This window comes from Convolutriloba macropyga, chromosome 1, assembly GCF_964194025.1.
Source record: "Convolutriloba macropyga chromosome 1, txConMacr16.3, whole genome shotgun sequence".
Taxonomy (NCBI): Eukaryota; Metazoa; Xenacoelomorpha; order Acoela; family Convolutidae; genus Convolutriloba; species Convolutriloba macropyga.
In genome coordinates this window covers 15,829,657-15,855,702 of record NC_134468.1, presented here as the reverse complement: position 1 = coordinate 15,855,702, position 26,046 = coordinate 15,829,657, and the positions used below count along the sequence as shown (strand labels likewise).

Sequence of the window (26,046 nt, the reverse complement as noted above, 5' to 3'; positions counted from 1 at the left end):
CAAGACTAGACTGGACGAATAGTTAGGGTTCACTAGTTAGGATACATGTTCTATCTGGTTTAAATTTTAAGGAGCATTATTTCATCGAGTGCAAGAAAATTGATTTCACTTTATAAAGTCTTCAGTGTTATATAAGTGGCATCCGTCTAGAAAGCATTGCAATCCCAACTTACTAATAAAAATTGTGTACTATGAATTAAAATTTGGCAGCATTTTTTTTATTTCCACTATTTTCTGATAAATATTAACAATGACAGCAGGATTGGATTGGACGCTTCGTTGGGGCTGATTACTCAAGTTAAATGTTGCATCTGATTTTAAGAAAGCAATAATTCATAGAGTTCATGAAGAAATGGCGCCACACTATGTAGTCTTTAGCGTTATAGAGGTGGCATTCATGCAAAATGCCTTGCAGTCCCATTTGACTTATTACAGTTTGTGTACTATGTATAAAAAATTGGGCAGCATTTTGTTTGATTCCAACAATTTCTGATAAATGGCAACTTTGATAACAAGACTAGATTGGACATTTAGTTGGGGCTCCTTGGTTAGAACTCAATTTCCATCTGTTTTAGAAAATAAAGAGCATTAATTCGTCCAGTTAAAGAATAAATGATGCACCTCTATTGAATCTTCAGAGTTATATAAATTATATATTTATCAGTTATATAGTTATAAAATATTTCAAATATTTTGATTGAACTTGATGTATTTTTGCCGATTAGTTCTTGATCTAGTCTGTTTTGCACACCCAATGTGTTTTGTGACCCACTTAAAAATTATGTGTTTTTATACATCACCTTACTATTATATGTTGGAACAAAATCTTAGTCGCTCAAGTGACTTAGTGTTCTGACACGATGACCTTCGCGCCCGCTTGCTGGGTACGAGGAACGAGGGGTCTAAGATTTTGTTCTAAAGTATTTAGAGAACCAAAGGGCACAAAAGTGTTGCAATTTGTTCAACATTGAAGTTAGGAGTACAATTTTGCAGATTAGTAGAAAAAGTTTCCTTCTTAGAAATTTAAAGGAGTTGAAATAAACCAAAAAACTCGATAGCGAAACAGCCGATTATTTATAGCGGTTTGATTCATGTGTCAAAAGTTAGATTTCCTAATAAGTCTAGCTTGTTGCCCTAAACGTATTAACCTAAATTAGGGCAAATAATAGACCTTTACTTCTTGAAGTCTTAGTTATATCGTTCAAGATAAACTTTCTTCCTTGAAGTTTTAGTGATCGGTGAATCGTACCCTGGGCTCATTAAGTAAAAGATGGCACGTGCGACTGGGGGCTTACAATTTATATGCCCACTAGGCTGGGGAGCCGAAGCAGAATAGATCCCATTTCTCATCGGGCGTTGTACTCAGCACGTGGGCGCAAGCACGCTTAACTCGGGGCACTAAGATTTATGTTAAGTTATACTTAACTGACATATCTTTCCTCAGATTATAAAAATCACATATGCTAGAAGTGACTTCAAGTATAATGATTATGTTTATAATGCATCTGAAGGCGGAAATGATACCAGTCAACTGCAATTGTGATGTGCTGCCAGTTTAATGAAGCCTTTGAAGGACGCGGTAAGATTACATTTGGTGTAAAGTTATCAAAACTGCTAAATCAGCCTTTTTATTGACGACTATCCCCCATTCTCTCCTCACTTGTGCTCACTCAGAAGCAGTTTATACTGCAGTAAAACCCAGGTTGAGTCCCCAGACGGAAAGTTGATTTGTCTCAAATGAGCGCTCGACGGGGGTATCGTGCGTTCAAATTTACATAGTTTGGTGGACACACGGAAGAACGCACGAAAGTCTGGACATGAACGCACGAACAGTCGGATGAACGCACAAAAGACTTACCATGAACGCACGAATAGTCTGATTAGCGCACGACATCTGGTCATGAACGCACGAAAATCTGAGCTTGAACGCAAAAAATTTTCTTGACACAGAAAGATTCCGACTGCGAAGGTCTGGACATCGACACGTCTATAACTGTCTGGACATCGACTTTCCGTTTCGGACCTCAAGTGGGAAGAGTTAGTTCTGTGGTGAACAAAAATACTTTTATTTAATTAAAGAGATAAAGATATCATTAGATCAAGTGCAAGGATTCTCTTTCAATAACTTTTTTGATTTACCTCAAGCAGAATTTCATCCGTAAGAGATGGAAATCAACATTCTAATATAAAGTTAAAATCTGCCAGCTCGGAACAACAATAACTTTACAATACATAAAAAGTAAGTTAGCACCACCTAATTTTACGAAGTAAAAGTTCAATTTTTGAGGCATTTTTTTAATTTCAAAATTTTAAACAAATTAATTGTAAACTGTTTTCACAACATTGGTTTCCTACAATAGTCCTATCGTCATTCAGATAAAATGCGACATTAACTTACTAGAAATCTCATTATTAAATTGATGACATCTATTCAAGTTTCAAAACAAAAAGAAAATTGTCTAAAACGTGATTTGTGTTCAGGTTACTTCAACTATGGCTAAGTTTGCTCTTTTGTGAAACCCTACGGAGTGAAATGATGTGAATAAATTATAGTCTTGCGACATTTTTTACTGTGAAACTTGGATTGGGTTCATCAACTTTACATGGGAGTATCTGATTGATTATCTAAATTTCAGGCAAAACAATTGGTGCAAGGGAAAATGGTAAAAAGTTTGTTTACAAAAAGATAATTTCTTTGATAATTAATGACACAGAAATGAATTTTTGCTTCGTAAAACTAGGGGTGCGACGGTTTCAATGGTTAGTACGTAAAAAAATTGGGGAAAAATTTCTCCAAAATCTTGAACGAAAAATAATTGATTTGTCAAAACATTCGTTCTGGAAGTAGTGAGAGTTTTTTTCCATAGAATTTGAAGCGAATTATTAGTTGGGCCTTGTTCTGTTTTTGCATAAAATCTGGTCACGTTTTTGCTCAATTTCAAACAGACAAGGAAGCAAAGATGTTGAATAATTGAGATCTGTTGTTAATCAGTTCTTGGTTGCTCTCAGTTTTATTTCTCTGGCTTTGCTTTTGCAGGATTTTATATGCCGGACTGCTATGAGTATTTGTTTCTTATCTAATCAAATGCTTTCACACATAAAGAACATAAATACAAGAGGTTATCGCAATGAAAAAACCGATGTGATATGGAGCGGGGCTTCGCAACAATAAAAATGTTTTTTCAACTTGAAAAGTGCATATGAAAAAGTTTTCGAAATCAGTGCTTAAATTTATCAGTGGAGTATTGCTAGAACCTCAAACCCAATTTTCTAATGTCAGGAAAAAAATTCTTGTAGCAGAAAATTTTAATCCTTAGCATAGAAACACTTTCTGCTTATATTGGGATGTTCTTCGCCATTTAAACATAGGGCAATACGACAGATTTATTTTTATCAGTAAAAATATTTATGAATGAGCCCAAAATCCTAACTGTTTTCCATATAAATCTCAACCTTGTGTTCTACTTGTCATTAAAGGAGAATACTTACGAGGGACTTAAATGTTATTACTTAGCAATTATGTTTTCTTTCATTTATGCCTATTCAACGTGTTGTTAAAACTTGTCGCAGACAACAGTGACAAGCGCGAATATACACACCAGCCGAAAAAAGTGTTTAGTTAAGTAATGGGATCAATTTAAGATAAGATCATGCAATATAGAAATGAAATGAATATAAAAGAATCATCAGATGTGTTTTAGGTCAATGTGAAGGAGAAATTATTTTTGGAAAAATAAGTTTATAAGAATTTTTTTCAACTCAGGATCGAATTTATTAACATTACAATCTATCGCAAGGACTAATTACCGTAGAAACAAATATATCGATTTCTTTTTTCCCACAAAAAGTGTGGCAGACATTTGAGAACCATTCTTTTGCATCACTTTGTCAAGTTTGAAGAACGCAAACAAATATTACATCCGCGATTTACTAATATTCAAAATTATAACACATATTTAAAGCTAAAATCTACCATACCCCCCCCCCCTCCATTAATAATCTAGAATCTGAAGCTGTACCCTGCCCGTTATTCGAGTAGTTGGTACAATGTTAGTCAGAAATGTTGTGTTTGTGTTGAAGCCATGATCAACAAGGGACAGATTGTTCTGATGGTGATGGTTTTGTTCACTATACTGGCCTTACCAATGATACTCCTGGGGAACTGCACGGCTATTTTGAATTATACACCATCTACCAGGTAGTAATTCAACTCACGCTGTCGTCCAAAACTGCAATTTCATCTGATCAGACTTTGTAGAGGCCATATTTAACCCATAGTTGAATAATAATAGGTAGTCACAAATATTTACAAAACTGTGTACCGATAAGATACTAATTGTGAATTTTTGCAAGTAACCAATCGCAATCCAGCCGCAGAGCTAAAGATGTTAAACAAAATTTATTTAACTTCCAAGTGGTTTCCAGTCGGTTCGGTCTGGACCATATTTGAATTTGGCTCTGTTTTGCCTGAACCCCCAGTCTGCGACCCAAGTCCCTCTGGCCTCTACCTGTTGTGGGCCGCGGATTTAAACCCGGGCCCTCCAATTCGAGGTATGCATCTGACTTGATTATGACACAGAACGTTTTCGACCTTGTTTATGACACAGACACATTCTATTTGGGTCTGGATGGATTTTCTTTTATACTGATATGAACACAAACTTTGAGCAAATAGGCTGGATAATGTGCGTTCGCACATAACGTTCCGACCCCGCTCATCCGCATTCTTGACTCAATTGGCTACCAAATGAGAAAGAGATAGAAAACCTGCAAAAACATACATATTGTTAAACAAAATACTAGTGAGAGAGGGTCGAGGAAACTTGTTGTTAATAGGACTACTAGAAAAGACGATCATAAAAATCAAATAACAAAAATTAATTACGACCAAAACTCGATGTACATATTTTCAAAAAATAAAAACAAATTAAAACTCGGATCAGATAAAACCTGAATAAATTAAATTGACCTTTACTTCATTTGAAAGGATACGGGACCTGTCCTCAATGCGACTGAATTGTGAAATAAATCGGTTAACAAAAAATCAAAGAGTGTCAAAGTTTTAAAAAAAATTCTATTTTAGAGAACTATTATAGTCAAACTGATTGAATTCATTGAATATTAGCTGAAATCATTTAATTGTTCATTTATATCTGCATAGGAAGCAACAGAGACCTTTACTTATCCAGTATACGTCATACGACTCAATGAAAGACAATACCAGCCAAATCAAAATGTTCAATTAAATTTGCGCGTTAATGGCAATAAAACAGTTCAAACCAAAAGTTTGTCACTTAAAAGAATTAAAAAAAATCAATTGCGCAAATTTTGCAAAGCCAATGAGACCTGTCATTAATGTTATCAAATAAAAAGAGAAATAAAAGTCCTATAAAATGTACAAAAACATGAAAATCAACAACAATTTATGAAATCTCGTAGTAGAAAAGCCGACAAACAAATGGTTGAAACTAAAACCCTTATAAAAATTAAATTTTAGCGCACTGGAAATGGGTTTCCACATGTCTTTACCGCGACTAAGCAACAAATCGACCGAAATTTCTTTCAGAAGTCTTAACAGACATAATATAGCCAAAACTTCACCCACAATTTTACGACACATCGCTGAAGGCACTCTAATATAAACATGTTATCTGCAAGAACTGTAGATCAACATTTGTTTTTCATATGAACATCAACGGGTTCTCCTTATAAAAAGTCTTTGTAGAACAGATAACAAGAGTACACAACCGTACAGAAAACTCATTAACTTATAAGTTTAATTGGTCGAAGTCGTCAGTCAAAACATAAAAGAAACAGAGAAAACGATATCTGAATCAGCAAAAACAGTTGACACTTTGTACCAGAGAGGATATGTTACATGAGGACAAAAATGAGTCAGTTGAAAGAATTTTTATTTGTTTTTTTAAATTTATTTGAAAGTCATTGAAACCGTTAACAATAATCTCATATGTTTCAAAACGTCCATTTATAAGTTTTGAGGGACCAATTAAGACATTTCATTATCAGTTATATGTCGAACAACAACAAAAAACAAAGCAAACACAGGCAAGTTTTAAAAAACCATTAAATTTTGCCAAAGAAAAATGTCTCAGGCCGTTAAAGAACAAAATTTTGGTCGAAAACGACTAAAATAATTTTTTGCACCCATACTTACGCTTTAATTTTTTCCAACCACGCATTCCATCAATTGCACCGGCCAAAGATGTGATAATTCGACAAAGAATCAAAATGAACCTATAAATTATACAATTATGCCGAAAAATCAAAAAGCCTTTTGAAAACTCGTTGTATCATAACCAAGAAAGCATTAGTTTGTTATAAGACCGAAACAGACATTAATTGATAACTCTCAGAAAATGGGTTTTGGCCTATCTGTAGTGAAACTACGCCAACAGTTGATGGAGATATAATAAAAATATTAGTAGCAAAGTTCAGAAATTCGTCAACGATATCTTAAGACAATTATGTTTGAAGTCATAAGACACCTTAGACAGCAGTTGAAAACATTGGTTTGGGTTGGTTATACCTCATAAAAACGTCAATTGGATTTTTGATTGGGTAGACGAAGTAACAGGACTACAGATGTATAACAATTGAATGCAAAACTTAAGAAGTTCAATAAATTTTAGGAAAACATTTGGTCAATTTTGTTAACTGCAAACAATTTATGGGAAGACATAAAATCATTGAACTTAACTCTGAAACCATAAAATAGGTTCGTTGGGCCTTATTTAAAAAGTTTCTTTCAATAATTGAGCCATTATTTGAGGCTCTTCTCATTAATTAACATAAAAAAACATAATTGCGGAAATATTAAGGAAATTGGCCGCGCCCCAAAAAATCTAGAACTTCATTACTGTAGGGATCTATGTTGAGATCAACATCAGCTCTGATATTGCTGCACGTCTTTAAGAAACCATTTAACTGTTCAAATTGTTGCTGAAAACGATCAATTTTAAAACCAAACTTTTCAGTATATCAAATATAGAAAAATGACTTTGACTAATTATCGGGTATAAATTTGCAAAAAGATGGCGAAAATAAAATTCAAAGATACCCTTTAAGCCAGAATAAGTACATCTAGCTCTCTTTTTGAGCTTACAAAAAATATGCCCAATGCTTTTAGTTGTCTACTTCCAGAAAATTTAAAATAAGTAGGCTAGATTATCTGGTCCCATTTTTGATGGAGAAAGTCTGAATTTTGAAAAAAATTAGCGTTAGTTGTAGCCAAAAAAACTCGGATCCAACAATTCATCAACCCTCCTCTATCTCTAAAGATAGAAGTTATAACACTACTGTTTACATGTTTAACATTTTTCAAAGCAAAATTTACGAAAATTGGGATAAAATTTAGGGAAAAATTCAACGAAAGCAACGTAATTCGGCCAAATTTTTATAAAACTTAAAATTTTTATAACTCTCTGTAAAAACAAAATTCAAACAAATCTTTTAATTCCATATTTTACACTGGACAGGCTAATGATACCACTCACAAATCTCTACGATGATTATATCGATCGGCCAAAATTGACTGAAAAAAAAACTCATTTCGGTGTATAGTTCCTCCCCCCACAAGTAGGTCAGACAAAAAAGACAAAGTGTGGATCATGGATGATTTAGGTCTGCCTGGGTTTTTTTTTGCGCAAAAGTGGCCAGGATAAGAGTTTTCATACTTAAATTAGAACGGGGACATCATCCTGGTTATACACCTAAACAATTCTTCCACTCTGGTTTGGTTTGTTGATTCATCAACAGACCCGTGGATGTAAAGGGGAGTGTGGTTGTGAAGAGTGGTCAAATATGAGTCAGTTGAAAAACCTTTTTTCCTTGTTTTTTAAAAATTTATTTGAAATTCATTGAAACCGTTAACCATAAACTCAAATGTTTCAAAACGTCTATTTGTAATTCTTCAGTGACCAATTAAGACATTTCGTTACCAATTATATGTCGAACAACAACAAAAAATAAAGAAAAACACAGGCAAGTTTTAAAAAACCATTAAATTTTGCCAAAGAAATTTGTCTCCATCAATTAAAGAACAAAATTTTGGTAAAAAACGACTAAAATATTTGTTTGCACCCATTTTTACGCTTTAATTTTTTCCAACCACGCATTCCATCAATTGGACCGGCCAAAGATGTGATAATTCCACAAAGAAGCAAAATGAGCCTATAAATTATACAATTATGCCAAAAAATCAAAAAGCCTTTTGAAAACTCGTTTTATCATAACCAAGAAAGCATTAGTTTGTTATAAGACCGAAACAGACATCAATTGATAGCTCTCAAAAATGGGTTTTGGCCTATCTGTAGTGAAACTACGCCAACAGTTGATAGATATATAATACATTAGTAGCAAAGTTCAAAAATTCGTCAACGATTTCGTAAGGCAATTATATTTGAAGTCATAAGAGACCTTAGATAGCAGTTGAAAACTTTGGCTTGGATTGGTTATACCTCATGAAAAGGTCAATTGGATCTTTCATTGGGTAGACGAAGTCATAGGACTACAGATGTATAACAATTGAATGCAAAACTTAAGAAGTTCAATAACTTTTAGGAAAACATTTGGCCAATTTTGTTAATTGAAAACAATTTATGGGAAGACATAAAAACATTGAACTTAACTCTGAAACCATAAAATAGGTTCTTTGGGCCTTAGTTAAAAAGTTTTTGTCAATAATTGATCCATTATTTGAGACTCTTCTCATTAATTAACATAAAAAAACATAATTGCGGAAATATTAAAGAAGAAGGCCGCGCCCCAAAAAATCTAGAACTTCATTACTGTAGGGATCTATGTTGAGATCAACATCAGCTCTGATATTGCTGCACGTCTTTAAGAAACCATTTAACTGTTCAAATTGTTGCTGAAAACGATCAGTTTTTAAACCAAACTTTTCAGTATATCAAATAAAGAAAAATGACTTTGTCTAATTATCGAGTTTAAATTTGCAAAAAGATGGCGAAAATAAAAATCCAGGAGACCGTTTAAGCCAGAATAAGTACATCTAGCTCTCTTTTTTTACAAAGAATATGTCCGCTGTTTTTAGGTGTCTACTTTCAGAAAATTTAAAGTAAGTGGGCTGGAATATCTGGTCCCATTTTTGATGGAGAAAGTCTGAATTTTGAAAAAGGTCAGCGTTAGTTATAGCCAAAAAACTCGGATCCAACAATTCATCAACCCTCCTCTATCTCTAAAGATAGAAGTCATAACACTTTTGTTAACATGTTTAACATTTTTTAAAGCAAAATTTACCAAAATTGGGATAAAATTTAGGGAAAATTTCAACGAAAGCAACGTAATTTGGCCGAATTTTTACAAAACTTAAAATTTTGATAACTCCCTGTAAAAACAAAATTCAAACAAATCTTTTAATTCCATATTTTACACTGGACAGGCTAATGATACCACTCACAAATCTCTACGATGATTATATCGATCGGCCAAAATTGACTGAAAAAAAAACTCATTTCGGTGTATAGTTCCTCCCCCCACAAGTAGGTCAGACAAAAAAGACAAAGTGTGGATCATGGATGATTTAGGTCTGCTTGGGTTTTTTTTTGTGCGCAAAAGTGGCCAGGATAAGAATTTTCATACTTAATTTAGAACGGGGACATCATCCTGGTTATACATCTAAACAATTCTTTCACTCTGGTTTGGTTTGTTGATTCATTAACACACCCATATATGTAAAAGTGAGTGTGAACGTGAAGAGTGGTCAAATATGAGTCAGTTGAAAAACCTTTTTTCCTTGTTTTTTTAAATTTATTTGAAAGTCATTGAAACCGTTAACCATAAACTCAAATGTTTCAAAACGTCCATTTATAAGTCTTGAGTGACCAATTAAGACATTTCGTTACCAGTTATATGTCGAACAACAACAAAAAAATAAAGCAAACACAGGCAAGTTTTAAAAAACCATTGACCTATTCCAAAGAAATTTGTCTCAGGCCATTAAAGAACAAAATTTTGGTAAAAAACGACTAAAATATTTGTTTGCACGCACTTTTACGCTTTAATTTTTTCCAACCACGCATTACATCAATTGGACCGGCCAAAATTGTGATGATTCGACAAAGAAGCAAAATGAACCTATAAATTATACAATTATGCCAAAAAATCAAAAAGCCTTTTGAAAACTCGTTTTATCATAACCAAGAAAGCATTAGTTTGTTATAAGACCGAAACAGACATTAATTGATAACTCTCAGAAAATGGGCTTTGGCCTATCTGTAGTGAAACTACGCCAACAGTTGATAGAGATATAATAAATTAGTAGCAAATTTCAAAAATTCGTCAACGATTTCTTAAGGCAATTATATTTGAAATCATAATAGATCTTAGATAACAGTTGGAAACATTGGCTAGGATTACTTTTACCTCATAGAAGGGTCTATTGGATCTTTGATTGGGTAGACGAAGTCATAGGACTACAGATGTATGACAATTGAATGAAAAACTTAAGAAGTTCAATAAATTTTAGGAAAACATTTGGTCAATTTTGTTAATTGAAAACAATTTATGGGAAGACATAAAAACATTGAACTTAACTCTGAAACCATAAAATAGGTTCTTTGGGCCTGATATAAAAAGTTTCTGTCAATAATTGAGCCATTGTTTGAGACTCTTCTCATTAATTAACATAAAAAATCATAATTGCGGAAATATTAAGGAAGAAGGCCGCGCCCCAAAAAATCTAGAGTTTCATTACTGTAGGGATCTATGTTGAGATCAACATCCGCTCTGATATTGCTGCACGTCTATAAGAAACCATTTAAATGTTCAAATGGTTGCTGAAGACGATCAATTTTTAAACCAAACTTTTCAGTATATCAAATATAGAAAAATGACTTTGTCTAATTATCGAGTATAAATTTGCAAAAAGATGGCGAAAATAAAATTCCAGGAGACCGTTTAAGCCAGAATAAGTACATCTAGCTCTCTTTTTGAGCTTACAAAAAATATGCCCAATGTTTTCATTTGTCTACTTCCAGAAAATTTAAAATAAGTGGGCTAGATTATCTGGTCCCATTTTTGATGGAGAAAGTCTGAAATTTGAAAAAAATTAGCGTTAGCTGTAGCCAAAAAAACGCGGATCCAACAATTCATCAACCCTCCTCTATCTCTAAAGATAGAAGTTATAACACTTTTGTTAACATGTTTAACATTTTTTAAAGCAAAACTTACGAAAATTGGGATAAAATTTAGGGAAAATTTCAACGAAAGCAACGTAATTCGGCCGAATTTTTACAAAACTTAAAATTTTGATAACTCCCTGTAAAAACAAAATTCAAACAAATCTTTTAATTCCATATTTTACACTGGACAGGCTAATGATACCACTCACAAATCTCTACGATGATTTTATCGATCGGCCAAAATTGACTGAAAAAAAAACTCATTTCGGTGTATAGTTCCTCCCCCCACAAGTAGGTCAGACAAAAAAGACAAAGTGTGGATCATGGATGATTTGGGTCTGCCTGGGTTTTTTTTGTGCGCAAAAGTGGCCAGGATAAGAATTTTCATACTTAATTTAGAACGGGGACATCATCCTGGTTATACATCTAAACAATTCTTTCACTCCTGGTTTGGTTTGTTGATTCATTAACAGACCCGTGGATGTAAAGGGGAGTGTGCACGTGAAGAGTGGTCTGTGGGTGATGGAGGGATGTGTGAATGGGACAATTGAATATGTCAAACAGAGTGACCCAACCCAGGGACTCTTTCATGGCTCAATTGCAAGTCAACTCAAACGTAAACCATTTAATTCTGATTTGTTAAAGGATAGAATTAATTGACGTTCAATTTTTATGCAAAAAACTTGATGGTAGTTGTTTTTCTGTTATTTTCATGAGATAAATTGGTATTTCCGTAGATCGCATCGAAAGAACTCTACACCACATAACTTGAAAAACAAGCTATAAGAGTTTACTCCGATTAGAAAATTGGGGAATTTTTCCCCCTCCGAAATTCTTCAAAAATTATTCTTTTGAATCAAAATACAACATCAAAATAATGCAAGAAACCATTAATAATAAAAAATTTGAAAAGAAACCAAAGATAAGTTTGCTTAGGTGGTAGGCTTTGATTTCCCAGAAAACCGTTCCTGCAAAACTCTTTTTCACTTGATTGAAAAAATGTTGAGCGCATTCATCTTATATTTGATTAATTTCTCTATAACCGGTTTTGTTAAAGTTGGCAAATGTGTTGATATCGCAAATGCTCGAAAACGAATTTTTCTCACCAAATATTTGTGTTGGCCGTATAAAATGAACAGTATGAGGATGGCAAAGATAAACAAGAGCAAGCGCTCACTTTTCGTTTAATAATATGGGCTGACTCTAAATTGCCTTTCAATTATCTAGATATGAAAACTCAAATGGTGTGAAAATGAGAGTGCAAAATACTGCAATTTGGCGTTCACGCAAACAGTTCTCGCACAAAAGTGAGAGATCAAAAAATTCGAAAAATCACACGACGAGCAACAGAAATTTTTGAACGTGCCAACGTTTGATATTTTGGTGTCTCGTATAAGTTCCGTCTTGGAAGGTCTGTACTTTCGATTCAACTTTCGATATGGCACCTAAAAGCGAGAACTAACGCAAACGCTGCTCATTAATCGCTTTTTTCTATTTTCAGTGGAATACAAGCACCATATGCTTATTATGGACTGATTAATACAAAAACGAACGTTGGACTCTGAAATGGTAAATATTGCAACGAAGAAATGAGACAAATCAGCATGCAAATTTTCAAAATGTTCTTCTATAATTTGATTTTCAGAAAAAAAACCTATCACACTAGTCGATCAGCAAAAAAGTGGAGAAAACTAAATTGAAACCAGAAATTGCATCAGACACGTTCCACAAGATGGAATGATACCAGGAAAGAACTGATTTAGCTTAAAAGACTGACTTTTTTAATTTTACAGAAGTAAAGAATAATAATAAATTCTCAGTTCATGCGATTCATATTTAGCTTTTTTTTCAACAAAACCTGTCCTGCAATTTAGTCATTTATTCATTTCCATTTTTATTAACAGACCTCAAACGAAGTTTATATCAGAAATATTAGTCCTGCTGGTCCATTTTAATGCACTTTTTAAACATTCTGTTATTTGTCCGATCGTTTTTTTTTCATCTGAGCATTTGATTTTCTGTGCTCAAAAATAGATAAACAGGTGAAAACTGGAAGGCTTTAAATTTCTCTTAGAGGCTTACGGTGTAATAGAGTCGAAGTATGCGACTCACCGAAAAAGTTTCAAACCCTCATTTCATACCCACTTCATTTCCCTCCGACTGGTTTCAACCACAAACCGGCACCCTTGACCCACCACTCTATCCAATCTCCTTCAGTAAGGGTAAAGTTAGCCTCCTTAAGCTACAGTCAGCTACAAACAAAACCAATAGGACGCCCGTCGTCTGAGAGCATTTCTCCCGATGCTAAGTAGTTGTCTTCAAACTCAAACTATAGTGTGCAAATTTGGCTCAAAAATGAGCTCACATTTTACGTATTTTAAAACCTGATCAGCATCAACGGTTCAAAAAAAGAGAAGGTATTAAACTGAATAACATCAGTGCTGACATCTTGATGGTTATTAATTAGGTATAAGGATTAAAGTATTTAAGTTACCAGCAGTCAGTGTTTTTCAGCACATGTTTTGGAATCCATGCACATTTCTTGGCTAATATGGTTATTATTATTTCAGTTAATGTATTTGCATTTAACATGCATCATTTCCATAGCTTCAGAGTAACTAGTTTCTACAACTCAACAGTCATTGCCGTCCATCTTTCACTATTGCACGTTATGATTAAAAAAATTGAATTCACACTTCTTTGTGGGGTATGAATTATCCGGTTTTTACCATTTAACTTTTTGAATTTTAAAAGTGAAAGATTAAATTGTTTTGCAGCTTTATATGATTATCTTGTTTTTCTAACAAATCGAAGCAGATTTAGCTGCGAAATTACAAATCGATAATTCAAATAAGACATTTGCTTTAACGCTTAAACAACCTCCACTAGCTCAAGCCATTGAAAAATATACTTAGGTTAATTTTTGAAATTGCTGAAAACTATCGTTACGTGGTCAATGGTACATTTAACCCATTAAATCTACTTGAAAATGTCAGTTATCCACAACTGCATTTTGATATTGAAGATGTAAGCGTCTGTGGAGAACTGTGACAGTTAATTAAATTAGTTCAAATATGAAACAATAAGATCTTTTTACTGTTTTCCAAACTCAATGTCACGGTTGTAATATGAGATAACAGTTACAATTAGCACCATGTTAAATAAACTGATCAGAAATAAAGTTAATCGGTGATTGATCACAAAAGTTTTCCTTGCATTGTTAATTTCGGATTAGGAAGACAATTAGCAGTTTTGGTACTACCCATATCACGACTAAAAAACAATTAAGTCTCTGAAGTGGGTCCAATGTAATTACTAATTAAATTCGAGCAATAAAGCTTAAAGCTTAATCTGAAAATCAAACACAATGATTAAGTTATCCGTGAATACAAGTGACGATATTCATGCTTTTTTGTCACTGATGTCAAAGAATGCGTATCGATTTTCCATCGTGGACAACCGGTAAGTGAAATAGACATCAGTAACGATCTATTGCCACTGTTGTCTATTTTACGAAATGCCCTTAAAAACCTCAAAAACTGCAATTGGTATCATTTGCTGAGCTTTAATTCGTTTTTCATGCGCATAGCTGTCTAGTCAAGAAAACATTGGCGATATATATTAAACACATGATTTCATATGGAGCAGATTGGCGAAACAATCTCACCGCCGTCAAACATTTAAAGGTCACACAATCATTTGAGATACATGAGTTCGGTAATCATTCAGATCAATTTCATTTTTTTCTACTTGATTCTCACTTTTTTTAGGCCTGAATCACAAAACTCGCCAAAATTTAGTTGAATTTGCGCAGAAAAGTTCACCTAGAAACTCCAAAGCATTTGGCGGTGTTTTAAAACTTCTCTGCTTGTGCTCAGCTTTCGGGCCGCTTAAATGCGTACTAAATTAGGTTAATCGTCGGTTTGGTTATGGACAGTCTAAGCGTTTGTTCTTAATTTTTTCTTTATGATACTTCAGCTTTTCTGAGCAACAAGCAATTCCAGGATCCTCGACCATGGCTCAGTTGTGGAGCTGCAATGAATATCCTAACTGCTATCGTTGTCCTAGTTCTACTTGTGCTTGAAGTGACAATATACGGAGGAATGTGTGGACCCACTTACCATAGAAGGAACAGAATACTGATTGTGGTCTTCTCTTCAATATCACGTAAAATTAGTACCACTATACAAATTGCTTTTGCTATCTATCCGTGTGCAAGTATAACAGGTCATAAGAAAATCCGATTCACTTGAGTTTATCATTCAACAAAAAATGAATTTCTTCATAAGACTTGGTGAAGTATGACATATACATATAAAAGTATAATTTAGTTGGAATACAAAAAGATCTGATTTCATGATTGTATCAACATTTATTAGATTCTTTGAACTGGGAAAGGAGTGGAGAAAAATATAGGAAGAAGGAAAGAAAAAAAGTTCACACTCTTATTTATTTCAACATTTTTGAATGAAAGTTTTCGTTTTTTATTCAAACTTGGATAAAAAGTCAGGGAACCTATGCAGCAGAGAAGTATGAGTAGAATGAGTGTAAAATACAATTTTTAAACTATATATTGCAAAATAATTCTAAATCTGAAGACCAAATATTTGAGGCATGATAGTCAAGAGGTAAGGTGTTTCACTCATACAAAAAATTTCAATCCACTGACTCAGCAAAACTTTCTGCGTGAGGATGAGCTGTCACCTAACCATAGCTTCAGGTTGACCATAGCCTGACCAATAACGGTACCACGTTGAAATTTCAGATTTACAAAAGTGGCCATAGAGTCACAAACAATCAATGGTGCTCACCAAAAAAAGAACAACCTACAATGTGGAGAATAATAAGAACCGGGGTAGTTGAGAACAGGCGGATCTGGCTTAAAGATGTTCCGCAAAAACAGAAAAGATCCCACTATTCGGACTTTAGTTTCACTGTTATTTTTAAATTGCCCTCAAAAGAATATTGTAGCAATTATATTAGCCATGTGATCTTTTTCTCTTGGCCGATTTCTTGCTTACCCGCTGCTCTTTTCCGAAGCAATTTTTCACTTGCCCGCCGCGCTCACCCCACACTCCTTCAATTAATCTAGCCAGCCTCCCTAAACCGTAACTAGATATTGAAAAGACAATCACTCCCGAGTCGTTTGAGAGCAATTCTTTAGTTAGTTAAGCTCACTATTTTTGAGGGGACAATTTTTTCACAATTTTTTTGAGGGGACCTTTAACGGAAGAAAAGAGGAAGCATTTCCTTTTCCCTCCCTTTCCCGTTTATTTTTTTTATATAAATTCTGGCTCTGGAGTTTAAATTAACACTATAGTAAAAGTACAAATTTATCTAGTCAAGTCTCAGAATTGTGTATGATTTCAGTTGGTTTTGGCCTCATGATGGGTTTCACTCTGTTTATGATAACGTATAATGATTTGGGACTCTGGAGCAGTTTACACCGCAGAAACAACATCACCCCAGCTGACTTCAACTATGGCTGGTTCCTCATTGCCATCAGTAACAATGGACAGAGGTCATTTCTCTGTCCCACTGTCCTCAATGGATCATATCGTTCAACTGATTTTAAAGTTTCCAAGTTTAGGTTGCAGACATAAGAGACCTCTGGTCAGACCATTTTGGTCCCCTCTCAGTCGTTAATGAGCAACCCGAAATACATGATGACACAAAATTAGGGTCCAGGGGCAAAGTCTGTTAGATGGTCTGACCAGAAGTCAAATGGCTCTGGTGCCTCGACTTTTGATATCAAATAATGTGCTTAACCGCTCGAACGTTTTCCATTTTTGCAGTTAATTTTTAAGTTTTTCCACGTTTTCAGGTATCATGCTCTTTATATCACTATTTTGCTTTATAGGAAAAGTTTTTCAAAACAAATTCAGTTATGACAACTGCAATTTGCCCAAATTGAGTTTTCGCCTTTGTTCGTCTGTGATGCCGACACTTTCTGAATGCACGGAAGGGGTATGTTGCATTCAAACGTTCACAGGCAGGAACTTGTTACCAACAAAATGAACGAGCCAGTTAATTTTAACAGTAATTGTTTACCAAATGAAAGAAAAAGTCTAGCTGGACCTTCCAGAGTCTGTAGTTTTCTGTTTTTTGGCACAATTCCCGTTCCTTCTAAAAGCTTCCCTCGTGTTCCCACAACCTTGATCAACTCTTGAGCACCTCTAGATAAAATGACAATTAGTTCGACAATAATAGCTGACTCGGGAAATCATTAAATACAACTTCTAGTTTCTTCCAAGCTTCACTCTGATATGATCCCATGATATGATGCCATTAGACCTTCGGTTGTGCATAACGGCTCCTTCACACTAGATTATGCATTCGTTACTCCAGTCATAGGACTGGCCTTCATAGGCGTCGTGTTCGGACTGTCTTTCGGATTCGCAGTGGCTGCCAAAAGTGACTGCAAACAGGTCAGACATATGGAATCCAAAAACAAGATTGACAAAGAAAAACAAGGATTGATCAACAAAAACAGTACAGACAGTAACGAGGAAAGAACTGTTTTCTTTTCCCTCCAAAATATGGGCTTCAATGAAAGAAGTTTCTACAGCTTTGTGGTAGATAGCGGCTATTATTGGGGACATTGTGGCTTTTAATTGCTCTTGAACGAAGTTCAGAGCAATTATTGCAAATGTGTGTCTTTTTTATGCAAAATTTTCGCATGACAATTTTGACTTTTCGAGTGACTTCTACGCCCTTGACTTTTTGCGTTTTGCGTGATCTAAAATTCTCTCTCAATCACAATTTGAAGCAGCTGAACTCAATTGGCGGCAATTTATTATTAAAAGTCAAATGAAAAGTGCGCCCAAACTGGTGCCATTTTTTTAACTTTAAATCTTGATAGTGGTATTTGTTAACCTCTAATGTGGTTATTTGAAGCCCACTATTGAACTCCTTAGTCCCATTTAGGCTCCCCCTCCCCCCGACTGAAGCAGGCTGCAATCGATTAGAGCTCCCACTAGTCGCTCGAGAGTAATTCTTCCGACGTTTAGTTGGTTATTTTTACAATTCAATGAATTTGAATTGTATTGGGGCGCTGTCTTTTATTATGATCTTTTCACACATTTTCATAATTTTTGGAGTCAAATTGGAGCAGTGATTTTGGTCACGCCGAAACAGGAAGTGGAGCAAAAAAGTGAGTGATTTTGTAGCGTGAAATGTTTTGCTCTAAATTTAAAGTAGAGTGAAAAAACGATGTTTGAATAAAAACTCGGTTTCTCGCTAGTGGTTTTTTGTTCACATGCGGTAATTTCACTTTGATTTTTTTTACTGTTTTTTCGTTTTTTTGGATTGGATTTTTTTCTAAATGGTTTTTCCAATCCATTCATAGTCCGTTCTAGGTCTAGTGTTCTGTTCAGTCAATGAAAATATTTCAAACTGTACGTCAGGCCTTGTCCTGCTATTTTTTCTAAATTCGTTGTTTCCATAGATGATTCTTGCGACATTTGAATTTTTTAGTTTCAAGGGCTTCTGCTGCTTTTCAGTTAAAGTTTGTGTGCCTGAAGTCATTTGTTCTGCTTTTAGCTCAATTACGTGACTTACCTCACTCAAAAAATTACTTTTGGTCTCGCTTAATGAAGTTAAGTTTTTATGAACATTAACTAGTTAAAGATCTATGGTGTGCATCTAAGTAGTACAAAACGTATATAACCTAATTCCGGAGTCCTATTTTTAAGGTTTTGATTTCGTATATTAATTTTGAACAGCTCTATTAGGGCTTTTTTCTTCAAAAACGGCATGAGTCTAATAAAAATGACAGTTCGAACCTAACCCAAAAAGTCTAGTGGTCTATTAAGGGACTGGTGATCAATCTGGCTGTCTTATTTTTTTAGTTGCTTCAAATCTTTGGAGGGCCACAGGCGTCTATCGCGGCTATTTTTCGTCAATCTGCCGTCTACGTTCGGATTATGCAACTTGGAGTTAAGACTCTGATAACGTTATAGGTAGTATAACTTTCTAATGTAACTTTCTAAATGGATTGAAAGAATAATGGCTAATTAAGTTAGGATCTTGTAAGCAGTTTATTAAACAAATATTGACCTTGATAAGTGATGGCAGTTGCGACCTTGTCTAAACCGAACGGATTTAGAACCTTCAAAGAAACTTCGTTTCCCAGCTCAAGTTAGATCTTACTTACTGAACTGGGGATAAACTTTTATTAACCATGTAATTTTCTTGGATTTTTCGCATGAGATTGGTTTATAAAATAAAAATTGGACTGGAATATATCTCTATTAATTACTTTTGCGGAGTATATATATATATATATATATATATATATATATATAATATATATATATATATATATATATATATATATATACAGCATAATTTTGTATATTTTTAGGGCTTGTTTCTACGTTTATTATATAAGTGAAATCTTTCCTTACTGTTGGTAGGCAGAGAGTATCTATCTAGATTTTGGCGTGTTTTTGATATAATTTGCCTAGTAGGCATAAGTATGAGAAATTATCAGTTGTAAGTAATTATCTTCTAAAAATAGTCTTGTGTCCGTTTTTCTTCATAAGTTAGGTAGGGCAGGAGGTATTTAAGAGAATTAAAGCCCCCTAATAGGCTAGTTTTGAGAAGAACAAATATAAGTATTTTTTTTTCAAAATTTATTGGAATTTACAAACCAAGGCTTGGAACAACCTTATCTGAGTTTTACATTCCACATTGGTGACCACAGAGGGATTAGTGGTTTAGAGAGATGTTAATTTTATTGGTGGCTTACTTTAAAAACTAATTGAATATTGTTTCAGCACATAGAGACTGATTTCGTTTTCTATCTTTTTTTGTCAATTTCAGTGATTAGTTAATATAGTTGAGAATTGATCTCAAAAATTGTCATCATAGCAAAAACCTAGATTCCCTGTTCATATAAGTCTTCGATTGATATAATCGGTTAACAGCACCAAAAAACGATAGATGTCCGGGCACGGTTATCCAAAGGGCAGATCTCTGACCGCTTTTGTTATGATTTGCCTTCTCAGTCGCCTACATTATATTTTACACAAAATGGTGTTGTTTACGCTGTGCATGTTAATATTTTTTACTGCAAATTTTCATATAGCGCTTTGGAGCTTTTGTTTTTTTTCTGTTCGTTCAGAGCAAAAAGGTTTTCTTTTTGCCCAGAGTGGGATTAACCAGTTTTCTTTAAAAAATAATTTAGACCAAAAATAGTAGATATTATCAAACAAAACAAATTAATAGCGATTAGCTCCTGGCCGTTAAAGGGTGTTTTAGTATTTCAGTAAATCAGAAATTAGCACAACAAACAATATCAACTTCAACTCAACCGAACTTTTGTCTGAGGCAGAAGGGAGAGATTCTCACTAAATGGGCTGATCGAGTTTTACATTGTTGCTGGCATCGGAATCCAGCAGAAGCCAACCAGGAGTTGGACATACTAGCGCATTGGGTCCTTTTGGAAGGAATATACGTAGACAGCATAAAAATTTAGCTCAACGACATTCCATACCTGGGATTTGGCCTGACCGTTGGTCAGGGACAAGTCTGGGGATCCAGACATCAACACAATCGCAGTCTGTACTGGACAGCAATAACGAGAACTCATCGTGCAAAACTGCAACTGTGGCTATGCGAACAACAAGAAAAGCTTCTGCCCAAACAGAGGTGGAGATGAGGGAAGCCCCTTTTAGCCCGGAGTTCCATTTTCCTTTTCTGCTTTTGGTTCTGTCTGGTCAATAGAAGATGAGGTGGTTCCTGGAGGACCTCACACAGGGCAAGGAAATGATGTTTGGTGACCAAAATTGAAATATGAATTGCGGTTAGTTTGACAACGTTGTGGGCCGGAGGGCCACTACAGTCGTTGCTGCACAAAATAGAAAACAAACTGTGCCTAATGTCTTTCAAAGCATACTTCAAAAACTCTATTTAATTCTTGTATTTCACTTATATTTAATCAAGAGAATATTCAATCCGAAGTGCGTGGTGTAGAATTAGAATTTCTGACTTAGGCTATATTACAAACATCAAGAGAACTTAATAAAATCAAGCAGAATAGTAATCTTAAGTTATTTCTCAGAATTTTTTATATTTAAGTTAGTATGAAAGAACAACGGCTAAGCAAGTTAGGACTTTAAAAGCAATTTTTTCAACAAATGTTGATCTTGATAAGTGATGGCAATTCTGACTTTGTCTAAATTGAACAGATTTAGAGCCTTTATTGAAACTTAGATTTCTCAGCTCAAATTAGAGGTTACTTACTAAAATGGGCCTAAAATTGTTTTAATCATGTGATTTATTTTGGGATTTTTTGCACAAGACTAGTTGATAAACAGAAAATGGACTGGTTCATATTTATGTTTTTTGCGGAGTATAATTACCACTTAACGTTTGTATATTTTCGGAGATTCTTTAAAATTTATTTTTTGTAAGTTAAGTCTCTCCTTTCTGATGGTAAGACTTAGAGTAACTGTCTAGATTTTGGCGTGTGTTTGTTATAATTCTCTTAGGCATAGTTAATAGAAGTTAGCCGGTGGAAGTTAACTTTTTCAATCTATAGAATCTCGTTTTTCTTCATAAGTTAGTTTGAGCAGAAGGTCGCTAAGAGAATTACAGTCGCCTAGAGGGCTAACTAGGAGAAAAACAATAATTAGGAATGAATTTCAAAACTTGTTGGAATTTAGATGTTAAAGCCCCGAACCACTTTAGCTGTATATTAAATTCTACACAGACCCATGAGTAGATTTCATTTTTAACAGTAAGGTTCTTTCACAATTTTTAACAATAAGACATTTCGCTCTGGCTTCTGTGGTGACTATCGAAATTGAATTATGATTTCGCAGTGCTAAGGTACTAAAATTCTGTTAAGTAGAAACGTGGTGCGAATCCAAGCCTGAAAGTAACTTAATCTAATATTGGTGTTTCTGATCTGCTCAAAAATAACTGCAGAGTTGCTGAGCAAGATTGAAATGCGCGACTTGTCACGAAGAAGCAGAAGAAAATAAAGATTTTCTGATGAATGATCAGGCATGAATAAATGAACAAACTAGTGTTTACAGATAGCGGGAAATTAATGGGTAATGATCAATGACTGCATTTGCCGGGCGAATGCAATTGGTACTAATTTTATAAGCACTCGGTGGCGATTGAACTAAATTAAATATATACAGTATTTACTAATTACAGATTCAATGAAGTAAGTGACTAAGAAACGGCGATTTATTTTACCCTTTGAGTGTGTAAATACGTTAGCCATAAATTCTAGTCACCTCGGGCCTCATACCCCGCCTTGCACCCTTAATGGGATCACCCCAATAGCACTAAATCCTTCCTCGGATGACAAAAGTTTACGTTATGAGATACACAATACACTACTGTTTTGCTCAATAAATGGCGAAGTTCATATAACAGCAGTGGCGTGAAAAAATTGGCCAGACTTTGCAGTCTAATCCCATTAATAAGGTTACGGTACATGGCTATGGCGAAGTCTTTGATAAAATCCGGCGTTCCTCATGAACCACGTATCTATTCCATCTAGCAGCCAAAATTTTAAGGTGATTTCAAGTAAGTAGCGTAACCTGGCTTAGAAAACGGACTTTGCAAATTTTGAAAGCCTACATTGTAGTTTTTGGAAAATCTGCATTCCAGCTTTCTAGAATCTAGCACTGCAGAGACTGGCTTTTCAAAAGCAGCAAGTGGGTGCTTCAATGTTTATTAGATTTGATCGAATGTTGTTCATTATCAACAAAGAATTAATCGAATTTAAATTGAACAACTTTCTAACCTTGAGACATTGCCTACTTGCTATCAAACGAAGTTAATAGTTTGTTGCAATTACATTAGTCCTGCTGTCTTTTTTAATACACTTTTTCGCTTGACCGCTTTTTTCGACTGATGCTTTTTTTGTCGTAAAAACGGGATACACAGCTAAGGCCTGTAAGGTATTAAGTGGGCAAGCAGTTCTCCTAGAACCCCAAGATTTGGTAGTTTATAATTATGCGATTCACCAAAACAGTTTTGAGGAGGCATATTTATGGTGTGAAGAGTGGTTCTAAATTATAGGAGTTTGATCCCCCTTAGCCAACCCCCCAACACTCCACCGTCCACCTTCCTCCAACTTGCTTGATTTCGATGCCTTCATGTCTTCTCTTTCAACCCCCCACCCCTCAACGCTTGACACACCCTGAGACCGCCTGGCGTGATAGTCGAGAGGTAAGGTGTGTTTATCACACACCAATGATCTATAGTTTGGTCCCCTGTCTCGGTGAATCTGTCTGTGTGAGGACGAGCTCTTACTTCACCTTAGCCTGACCAATGTTGGCTGCAATAATGGTACCACGTGAAAGTCTCAGAAGAAAAAAAAGTGCTTACAGTGACCAAAAAAGATCATGCATGCTCATAAAATGAACACTCTGAGAAGTGGGGAATAATAGAGAAAAGGCAGCTGAGAACAGGTTACTGTTTTTGCACTCCAGTCTGGAAACCTAATACTGCTCCGCTCCTATCACGCAGAAACAAAAACCCCCTAAGCAGACCCTAATGCTAGCATCCCAAATGCCCCATCCTGCTGCTACTGAAGCCAATCGGTCGAAATTTATTTCGGTTATCAAATTTGGCTGAACTAAAAGCTTAATTGATCTCAATTAAAATCTGCGGCAATTATTAATTGCTGTCAAACGACGTTTGTACCAAATATATTAGCCTTGTGGTCTGTATTAGCATAATTTTTGCTTGACCAATTTTAGTCCTGTACATTTGACTTTCATAATCAAAAACGCAATAAAATTTTAAAACCCAAGAGCATTAAGTATAGGGACTGCTTTATTTGGACCCCACTCGACCCTTTCTGCCTCTTTCTGCACATTTTTGCCCTTTAGGTTCCCTCAGTATCTACAAAAAGAGCTAGAACTACGCAAGTAGTTTGAGAGTAATTCTTCCAATGTAAGTCACCTATGCTCTTTTTTTTCTAACCGAAAACAGGTCTTTAAATACCCAATTTTGATTGAGCACTGTCTTTTCATAACTTTAATTCTCAACTGAGTAAAATTTGCTGACTCAGGATCATGGAAACAAAAAAATGGTTACAAGAGGGGAAAGGAAACAAACAAATGAGAAGCAGAAAAAGAAGAGTTCAATCGTAGCCGAAGAAAAGAAAGAATCTGCAAAAGGAATAGAAAAGCAATCAGAAGGTAAAGAGAACGCGTCTGTGCCAGACAAAGTTGTGCAGCAGAACTCAGCTGGCGAAACCGCAGCTGCCGATACTCCTGAGAAACGCAAAAGCAGTGCATTAACATATCAAAGCAATTCGGTTATTCGAGAGAAAGATACAACAGTAGCAAGTGTAAAAGAAGCAACAGAACCAAAATAATGTCACTCATATACATCAAAAATTGTAAAGTTGAGCTGGCGTTGTGTAGTATCATCAATAAATAGAAGCATATTCTCCGCAAAGATAATTTTACTTCAATAAGAATTGAAGACGCAAAATAAATTCAATATGTTTGAATATTTTAACGTGCTATAGTTATCTGAGTGACCACTGCATATAATGGTTAAGATAAATTTTTTGTTGAAAAAATTAATTCAACTAATGCTAATATGATTGATTTTATAACTCTTCTTAACAATTTTTTTTCTGCAAAAGGCGAACAACTTTTTTAAGGAGTTACATTTGTAACTGCAGAATAGTTCTCATCAATCATCAGCCGTAGCCTGTATCTTAGAAGTAAATCGGTGACTGACCAGTTTTCTGCGGAGCCGGTCTAGGCAAGACGGCTTGCGATCTTCATCAGTTTCTTTTAATTTGGCTCTATGAATCGTTGTAACTGGGTTAGCAATAGGAAGCAAACGTTCAATTCTAAAATGGTCACTCCGGTGTCATGTTTTTGCTACTATTATTTTCAATTTCGTTTGCATAAAAATTCTAAACACAGTTCTTGTGTGAAGATTTTAAACGTATTAAAAAAGGTATACTGAGGCCAAAATTTCATTCTATTTTTCCAATGAGGCAACATTTTACTTAGCTACTTTAACGAATTTCGAGTACCAGTCAAAACCTTCAAAAACTAAAAATTGTTATGGTAAACAAAATTCAATATTCCGATAACTATTGAATAGCATTTATTAAAAATGGTTCTACTTCTTTTCACCCCTATTCATTTAACCCCTTATCATTTAACCCCGATTTTTTAAACCCTCTATCATTTAACCCCTCTATAATTTCACCCCTCTGTCATTTCAGCCCGTCAATTTGCAGTCGACATTAAAGGCGTGTTTTGTCATAATTAAGTGGATAAATTAAATCCACGTTCGTTTGTGATAGTTTCATATCAAGTCCCACGGGCCGCTGAGGCATGGCCATGGCGCGCGAGGCATGGCCAAATGATTATATTGCTAATTAAATTATCCTTAATTTATAGAAAGATTAAAATCGGGGTGAAATGACAGAGGGGTTAAAAGATAGAGGGGTTAAATGATACAGGGGTGAGTAAATCGGGGTTAAGTGATAGGGGGTCAAATGAATAGGGGTGAAAAAGCGGGACACCATTAAAAATAGAGACTAAAATTAGCATTTATTTATTGTTCTCAAACGAAGTGCTAGGCAATTATGTGGGTCTTTACCTATTGGAAAATTTTTGTTTGACCATTCTTGCGCTTTTCTTCTAGAACATTTTTCTATCTCAATTGTTTTTTCAGGCGTGACTTACGCTTAGTCTCGCTTGTTTAAATTTACGCTTGACTTTGATTGCTTAATCACAATTGCTTTCATTTTTGCTAAAATAATGATAGAATGGCATATCTAATTGCTCTCAAATGAAATTTGTAGCAATTTTATTAGTCCTGCAATATTTTTAAATCAAATTTGTGCTTGATCAATTTCTCGTCTGTGATTTTTTGT

The 26,046-nt window shown here is 34.8% G+C and overlaps 1 protein-coding gene across 1 annotated transcript; it reads left to right on the top strand.

Annotated features, from left to right (window-relative positions):
- The first annotated feature begins 1,444 nt into the window (after nucleotides 1-1,444).
- LOC142345892 (uncharacterized) lies at nucleotides 1,445-24,767 on the top strand. Its single transcript, XM_075398341.1, has 7 exons — nucleotides 1,445-1,579; nucleotides 4,081-4,198; nucleotides 11,636-11,778; nucleotides 15,141-15,329; nucleotides 16,533-16,683; nucleotides 17,455-17,671; nucleotides 24,268-24,767. The coding sequence occupies exons 1-7, from the start codon at nucleotides 1,543-1,545 to the stop codon at nucleotides 24,514-24,516; spliced, it is 1,104 nt and encodes a 367-aa protein (XP_075254456.1). The 5' UTR covers nucleotides 1,445-1,542; the 3' UTR covers nucleotides 24,517-24,767.
- The last annotated feature ends 1,279 nt before the right edge of the window (nucleotides 24,768-26,046 follow it).

Coding starts and splice junctions, on each gene's coding strand:
- LOC142345892 (XM_075398341.1), top strand. CDS start 1,543: ATGTGCTGCCAGTTTAATGAAGCCTTTGAAGGACGCG. Junction 11,779..15,140: donor AATTGCAAGTCAACTCAAAC/GTAAACCATTTA, acceptor ATGATACTTCAG/CTTTTCTGAGCAACAAGCAA. Junction 15,330..16,532: donor GGTCTTCTCTTCAATATCAC/GTAAAATTAGTA, acceptor GTATGATTTCAG/TTGGTTTTGGCCTCATGATG.